At 36.1% G+C, this 8,355-nt stretch overlaps 2 protein-coding genes across 3 annotated transcripts in view; both read left to right on the forward strand.

The window, feature by feature from the left end:
• Positions 1 to 2,855, forward strand: part of ddr2l (discoidin domain receptor family, member 2, like) — a 36,476-nt gene extending 33,621 nt beyond the window's left edge. The window contains exon 17 of the mRNA XM_026240446.1: positions 210 to 2,855. Coding sequence (XP_026096231.1) covers positions 210 to 347 — 138 coding nt within the window. The 3' untranslated portion in view covers positions 348 to 2,855. The remainder of the gene's footprint in view (positions 1 to 209) is intronic.
• Positions 2,856 to 3,514: 659 nt separating this feature from the next.
• On the forward strand, positions 3,515 to 7,613 carry LOC113067949 (sesquipedalian-1-like). Of its 2 annotated transcripts, none has more exons than XM_026240447.1 (3): positions 3,515 to 3,561; positions 5,187 to 5,281; positions 6,492 to 7,612. In XM_026240447.1, the coding sequence occupies exon 3, from the start codon at positions 6,500 to 6,502 to the stop codon at positions 7,286 to 7,288; it is 789 nt and encodes a 262-aa protein (XP_026096232.1). In that variant the 5' UTR covers positions 3,515 to 3,561; positions 5,187 to 5,281; positions 6,492 to 6,499; the 3' UTR covers positions 7,289 to 7,612. The 2 variants fall into 2 exon arrangements, with proteins under 2 accessions (XP_026096232.1, XP_026096233.1); XM_026240448.1 differs by lacking the exon at positions 3,515 to 3,561 and adding an exon at positions 3,586 to 3,717 and having other exon boundaries at positions 6,492 to 7,613.
• Positions 7,614 to 8,355: the final 742 nt, after the last annotated feature.

Here is an 8,355-nt window from a genome sequence, read left to right on the forward strand (position 1 = left end):
TATTTACTCACCCTCATGTCGTTCTAAACCCGTAAGATCTCCGTTCCTCAGATATTTTGGATGAATTCTGAGAGCTTTCTGACTCTCCATAGACAGCAATGTAATTACCACAATCAGCTCTAATGAAACTGATGGAATTCACAACCTTTGCATGAACTGTAACATCATTTACATGGATGTTTTATGTAAAAGACTCTCTTTCTCCCTAGATCTTTCTCTCCGCCCCACCACTCTGTCCATCCTCTCTGTTCGAGCTGATGATGCGTTGCTGGAGTCGTGACATCGCGGACCGGCCCACTTTTCACAGATTGTATCAGGCCCTGCGAACTTTCGCACCCCACTCATGACCGATACCTGCTCTACTGAAATAACCTGGAGGAAAACTGTTATACTTGTCTTCTGACTGCTCGCCAGTCGCTGAAGTAGAGCAGTAACATTATAGCCACAATGTAGCGTCATTAGAGCGGTAGAAATGCAATGGAGGATAGATCTAGAGATGATGAGATTTCACAAAAGGCATTCATTCATTTATCCACTCACATTTTCATCTCCGTTGGGACTCAGATAGCTTTTTTTCCAATCCATAGACACTTGAGGTTGTTTTTTTTTTTACTTCTCTGTTGTTCTATCCCTTTTTTTTCTTTATCATATATGTTATTTCTGTTTGTCATTTTCCAACAGTGACTCTTGAGCCTACTGTATAATCTAGGCAGAAAGAACCAACTGGACGAATGTTGTGTTTGTCAAAACTGTGGTTGTGTATCGTTAAGCACTGCTGTCTTTGGTTTTTATTTAGTTTTTGACTATTTTTGTTCCTTATTTACCCCCACACTGGAGTTACTGTGTCTTATGATATTAAGTGTTTTTTTGCTCTCTAAATATGAATGTTTTACAGGTTCTTTGGATATAGCCGGGTCAGAGACTTTCTCTGCCTGGGTCTAGCAGAACTACTGTTATAGTTAGATTAAAAACCCTTTCGGAAGAGGAGGGAGAGGGTTCTAGAGCCAACAATGGACTGATGTGCAATCGAATGCACTGTTTCTTCCCCCAACTTCTAACAGGCCACTTTAAAGTCAACAATAAGAACAGACCAATGGACCATGATTCATCTGTGCGTGTTTCCAAAGAAGACAATGTTTCATCAAAATGTAATAGGTTGGTTCTTGGTTAATGTCAAAAAAGCAAGAAGCATTTCCATTGGGATACGTCAAGTTGTTCTTGGGGTGAAGTTGACCTTCAGCCTCCACATGCATATGTTCAATTATAGAAGTAAAATGGGTTGTTAATGCCATTTCATGTTGGCTTTAAAGGAATAGTTAATCCAGAAATGAAAATTTGATGAACATTTACTCACCTGCCGACAATCCAAAACATAGATACGTTTGTTTCTTCATGGGAATAGATTTGGGGAAATTTTGCATTACATCAATTGGTGGATCCAAACATCTGATATCACAATAATCCACTGAAAAATAGCTATATATTGTAGATAGATTATTTGTATTTTAGCCTGAATCATCCATTTAAGTTATAAACACTTTAATGATTAATTGGGGGGGTTTTTTGTGTTGTTTTTTTTTTTTTTTTTTTTTTGCCAAAAAAACTACTTTTTGCTTCACAACATGTCAGTTATTGGATATTGTGACGTCATTATCAGCTGTTTGGATTTTCATTCTCACGGCACCCATTCACTGAAGAGGATCCACTGTTGAGCAAGTGAATGCTAAATTTACCTAGATCTGTTTTTATGAAGAAACAAACTCGTCTGAAAGGGAGTACATTTTCAGCTAATTTTCATTTTTGGGTGAACTATTCCTTCAAAAAAAACAGCAATATTTCACCTCCATAGGCAAACAAAGTGAATTTCAACTCTGTTGCAAAGGAAAACACTATACTTCCTTGTTATTGGCATACAGTTCTACAATTGCATTGTTGATTTATCTAAATTAACTTACTGAGGACAAACAGGACCAAAAATATTAATAATGTAGAGATCCATTCAATCTTCGATCTCTGTAGAAGGCACATGATTAATGGGGGAATATGTATGTAAGTTTGAAATTATTCAAAGCACATTTTTATTTCTTTCTTTTAATCCACTTTTATGTTTTATTAATGCCGTTTAATGTATTTAGCAAGTGTTTGTGGATGAGTGTAGCACCAAAAAAACATTTGGTGTACTATGATGTAACCAAGATCTGTTATTTCCATCTTTTTTCATCATTGTGTACTAGATTCTTCATTCCTTTTCTCCCGAACAGCAAGCAGTTTCGGCCCAGATCCGGCCCACATCTGGCCCACATGGATTTCAGATTTCCAGATGTGGGCCGAAACTGCTTTCTGTCTGGGCTGTAGTTTGTGTTTACTGTATTTCAGAAATTGTCTTCAAATGTACAGGAGAAGTTGTATTGTTTGGCTGCTGAAAGGCTTGGCTGTGCAGGACGTCCTCCAATAGCACTGGGATTTCGATTGAATGGTGGTGGTAGGAAGGGCAACCACTAAAACTTAATCTCCCAGAAGCCTTTGCTAAAGTGAGCCTGGGGCAATTTTTTGTTTTAACTGATCAGAGTTTGCTTTTCACTACATATTTAGAGACCAAGAGTGCATGTTCGTGCAAATGCGTGATACTGTGAGTGTGGTTTTGTTTCAAGTGAAATAAAATGTACCTTCTTTTATCACTTAGAATTCAATAACTGTCTTTCATTCGAAACTTTTTACTCTCTGTATGTGTCCTTCATGTACATTACATAAGCAGAATAGATACTGTATGTATAGTAATATATTGGGGACTAAGAAAGACTTGATTTCTTTCATCATCTTTCTTATTTTCCATAATAAATACAGATTTTGCTGTATCAGTGGTGTTAATGTGTTGTACTTATTCTGAATATTATTTTATTTTTCTACATATGAGTAGTGTATATATTATAGTATCTACCTATAAATGTGTATGTACATTATATATTTATTTTCTTGTGTCTTTTTTTTTTTTTTTTTTTTTGCCAATCCTACATTGAATGTTTGACTTTGGTTTGGCTGTGGACTCTAAGTCCAAATGAATAGATGATGTATTAATTTGAGTTGGGCTCTAAAAGTATTGAAAAACTTGTCTCATGGTCTTAAAACCGTGGTCATATTCTAATGGTACAGTTATGGTACTGTGAAATACGGTATGTTTGTAAATTGCAGGCTGTATTTCGAAGCACAGTAGTCTGTTATAAACTACTGATAAAAACTTGTCATATCATGGTTATAAATACACACCATGGGTATCGGAGTGCGATAAAATGTATGTGCATTAGCATCACTGCACCATGTACTACTGAAGTATTTTTGTCAGTTATGACCAAACGTAATTCATATAATCTAAATGTACATATATAATCACTTATCCACTCTTAAACTTAATGTAAGAAGAGCGTGAGACCCATTGTGTGAATATATGCTCGCGTGAGCGCGCGCAGATCTGCTGTTACTAGAGAGAGTCATGCAGCGTCACGTGATCGTCAGTCAGGAAAGGAAGAAAGAAGGGAGGAAACTATCCAATATCACGCTCAAAAGGCAGGTTTAATGTCGATATAATCTCGAAACGACGTACTAGATCTCTTAAACCTTTCTCTTTATGAGTTTCTCTATCTCTGTAACACGGATTTAGCAGTTATTCGGTAGAAACAAGGCTGCATTTGATGGTTTAATAGCAAGCAAACTGCTCGAGCTGTGAGTCGAGAATGACTGTGTTGACTTTCTCTACACGTTGCACTTTATTATGCATGATTTTCGTACTTTACGGGTATAGATGAGATTGATAATGTTTAATTGGCTTTAAACACCTTCTTGTACGTTGTTAAACCATATTTATTTGCTACAGATCTGATTGCATGTATCTGCAGCATTCTGATGCTCACTTGAGATGTAGTGTAAATATGTTTTTTAATGTTTATCTTTGAACGCACGTTGTCTGGATCGCTAACACTTTTGCAGTAGACTCTGTTGGCTGGTTGGATCACTAACACTGTGTTTTTACTGTGACAGTACCATGGAACAGTATCAGATGGTAATACCGTGTTATTTTGACGTGTACAGTCATATTGAAGTTCATGTATCATGGTGTTTACAAAAAAACCTTTAAACTGTTTCCAAGAACACAGTTTTTAATACCACAAAACTTGTGTAAACATGATACTACCATGGTGCTTATTGGTTCCTTTTTTTGTGCATGCAAATTAAAGATAAAAATGTATCATGTACTGGCTACTAAAAAGGCTACTGTATCATGACATTTAGATGCTTGTATAGTTTTTAGCCCTGAACATTTTCAGAAATGGAGCCATCGCAAAAACACCATAACCAAATGATGTATTTTGTCTCATATCTCCTGAACCAAACATGATAAAACAGAAAATGTTATGTCTGCCCCTATGTGTTGATGATTAAGGATTACAATTATACCACATACAGCAACATAAACTGTTCAGGTGAAAAGTAAATGGTGAAATCAACAATGTGAGAGGACAATCACAGTATCTGAGTATCACAGTATCAAAGCATTTACAACGGTCCATATTATGGCTACTAATTTTTTCTTTCTATGATAATTAGCTAATATTCTAATCAATAATACAATAAAAGATTGTTTTCAATAATGCAAAAAAAAAAAATACACATATCATCTGGACTATTTCTGAAGTGCAGTGATACTACCAGAAAATACCATGGTAAAGTGATAGTATTAGATGGAAATACCATAGTATCTTTTCATGCTTTTTACAGCCATGGGAATATCAAGGAATTTTAAAATAAGAGTTTTAGTTACTTTCAGTCTTGGAAAAGTCATTAATATATATTTTATATGAATATTATGTTTACCGGTAATCAGAATCAGAAAAGGGCATTACTGCCAAGTGTGTTTACACACACATGCATGTAATTAAATAAAATGTAACACTAATAAGATTTGTATTATTTGTACTTTTTTTATAAAAAAGAAAATCTATCACATGGTTTTGACGCTCTGTCTGATTCATGTATAGTTTAGTCACTTCCACAGACCTTTATATATTCTGCTTGTTTTAAGAAAGAGGAATTTGTGTGTTTTAAACAGGGTCAGATGTGTGAAGAAGGATGTCCTGATATAAATATGACACATCAGTCATTGACTTCACTCTGTGTGTGGCTCTGTATTTTAGATCAGAAATGGGATGGAGATGTTCGGCAAGTGTTTTGATTGACTGTTGGAAGCAGGCCAGACGTGAAGGGTTCACAGAAGAGCTTTGAAAGAAAGGTGAATTTACACATACACTATGGTTTGAAAGTTTTTATGAAAATTAATACTTTTATTTAGAAAGTACTGTCTGTGTTCAATTGATAAAATGTAACAGTAACATAATTATAATGTTACTAAAGATTTCTGTTTCAAATAAATGAATCTTCTGAACTCTCTATTCTTTAAAGTATCCTAAAATAATTATCTGAAACCATTTGATAACAATGAAAAGTGTTCTAGAGTGGCAAGTCAGCATTTTAGAACGATTTCTGAAGGTTCATGTGATATTGAAGACTGGAGTAAAAGATTGCTCAACGCAATGCAAGTTCAAGAAAATTTGAATGTTATGATGTTCTGATATAAGTATTTAGGCTTAAAACATTCTGTTTGGTTTTTGTCAAGGGAACTAGAGTAATGGTCATACATCATCTCTGTATGTGGCTGCTGGAAATTCATTTAAAATATATTCAAATTGAAAACAGATACTTTAAATTGTATTTAAATTTAATTTTGATTAAATAAATGGTGAGCATAAAATTAAAAAAATTTAATCTTGTAAGGTAGTGTATGTTAATTCTTTCCACAATGTTTGACATTTGTTAATATTTATGTATTTGTGCAGAAGTGGCATTTTTTTAAGAGGAATCATCATTGTATCAAACAGCCTTTGTAGGCAAATAGATTCAAGATGTTGTAGGAAGTAAACATGATAAAATCTATTTAAAAAATAATTTACCTGCACATATTTTTAATAAAGCATTTTAATACATGAAGTACATTGCATTTCCTTTAACACTGTCAAGTGTTGACCTAAATGTATTGTTGGATCAGTTTTGTATAGATTCATTGGAACTCACAGTTTGAACTGATGTTTACTCTTTATGCAAATTTTGATACTCAAGTTTCATTCAGAGATGTTATGAATACATCTTTGTAATATTCTCACTATCACAAGTTGAGGAAGGATTGCTAAATAAATCTAATGACACAGGCTTTAAGAAATGTAATAGTCAAATTAAAATGTTTTAAAATCATATTGTATTTAATAACATCTTACATTGACCGATAACTGATAGTTATAAAAAATGAAATAATTATTATGATTACATATACAGGAGCATTTCTTTTTTTGTCGACCCGATATAACAAGTAGAAAAATGCGACCTTGGATTAAATCAATATTATTAAAGTTAAATATTATGAATGTATTTATTGATTTCTGTTTCAGAGACCATTATGAAGTTGAATGAGAAGAGCGTGGCGTATTATGCCACATGCAACTCTCCTCCAGACAAGACAGGCTTCCTCTTTAAGAAAGGGGAACGGAACACGGCCTACCACCGCCGCTGGTTTATTCTGAAGGGTAACATGCTGTTCTACTTCGAGGAGAGGGAAAGCCGAGAGCCGATTGGCGTCATCGTCCTGGAAGGCTGTACGGTGGAGCTCTGCGAGTCTGAATCCGAAGAGTTTGCCTTCGCCGTTAAATTCGACTGTGTCAAAGCGAGGGTCTACAAGATGGCCGCGGAGAACCAGCCTGCTATGGAATCGTGGGTCAAGGCTCTGTCCCGGGCGAGTTTCGACTACATGCGGCTGGTCGTGAAGGAGCTGGAGAGGCAGCTGGAGGAGGTACAAGAAGAAGCCAGATCTTCACAAGCCAAAAACAAGCTGAAGAAGCACCAGCCGCAAGTGCAAGGAGCAACAAGCTCCCAACCCACAACCTTTTCATTACAGAACGCCGAAATTACAGGGCCTTCGCAGGAAGGGGTGTCTAGCAGAGAAAACGGGGTGTCTTGGAGTAAACCCACCAGCTTGCCAAACGGTGTCAGCGAGGGCTGCGTCTGGGAAGGGGACTGTTGTGGGAAGGGGGATGGAGTCAAACCACCCACGGTACCTCCGCGGAGGAAACCCAGCGGTGGGTCACCCGAGAGCCCTGTTTCACCCGGCACAGGCAGCTTCTCCAAACTACACGACTGGTACGGCCAAGAGGTGGCTGAACTGAGAACAGAATGGCTGCAGAGCCAGTGAATGACATCCGCACACACGACATACTTAGTGCAATCTCATCTAAAAAACAAAGAGAGCATTAGAATGATAATCACTCGTCCACTGTTACTGATTTGTTGTTTATTTTGTTAAACAAGACCAAGCCAATTTTATAAAGGAACATCCTGTCATCATTTACTCACCCTCATGTCTTTCCAAATTCCAGATGGTTTTTAAATACAGGAAAGTACAAAAAATGTTTTCTCAATCGTATGCACCTGTGTGACAAAGTAAACAGCAATAGGAAATAGAGAGGCAGCAATAGTGCAATCTTTTGAAAGCAAGTGCAGTGTTTTTCATTGTTTTAAAAAAAATGGAAGAATGCTGAAAATGTACTCCCCTCATTCCATCTAAGATGAAGGTGAGTTTGTTTCTTCATAAGAAGAGGTTTGGAGAAATGTAGCATTCCATCATTTCCTCACCAGTGGATTCTATGCAGTGAATGGGTGCCGTCAGAATGAGAGTCCAATCAGCTGATAAAAACATCACAATAATCCACACTAAGATCTTGTGAAGTGTAAAGTTTGTAAGAAAAAAATAAAATCTGAATAATTATCCAAGTCCATAATCCATAAAAATACTCCCCTGTTGTCCTCTCACATCAAAAGCCACCGATGCATTTTTTGGTTTTCATATGTAAATGGTGCTTAATATGTGCATTTTTCTCTCCTCATTCAGACAAGATGAATTTTATTTGTGGATTATTGTGAGGTTTTATCAGCTGTTTGGACTCTCATTCTGACGGCACCCATTCACTGCAGAGAATCCATTGGTAAGCAAGTCAAGTAATGCTACATTTTTCCAAATCTGTTTGCACGAGCAAATATTTACATCTTGGGTGAGGGTGAGTCATTTTTAAGCAAGTTTTAATTTTTAGATTAACCTTTCCTTTAATAAAATGAAAAACATTGCATTTCCTTTGCAACTCACAACTTTGTTGTGAGTTGACCTAAATGAATCATTGAATCAGTTTTGAATCGATTCATTAGAACACACAGTTTGAACTAATGCACAAAAAGGAATTTTACAATCTTATTCAATGTTTGCTT

This window comes from Carassius auratus, linkage group LG30F (assembly GCF_003368295.1).
Source record: "Carassius auratus strain Wakin linkage group LG30F, ASM336829v1, whole genome shotgun sequence".
In the NCBI taxonomy this organism is placed as follows: domain Eukaryota; kingdom Metazoa; phylum Chordata; class Actinopteri; order Cypriniformes; family Cyprinidae; genus Carassius; species Carassius auratus.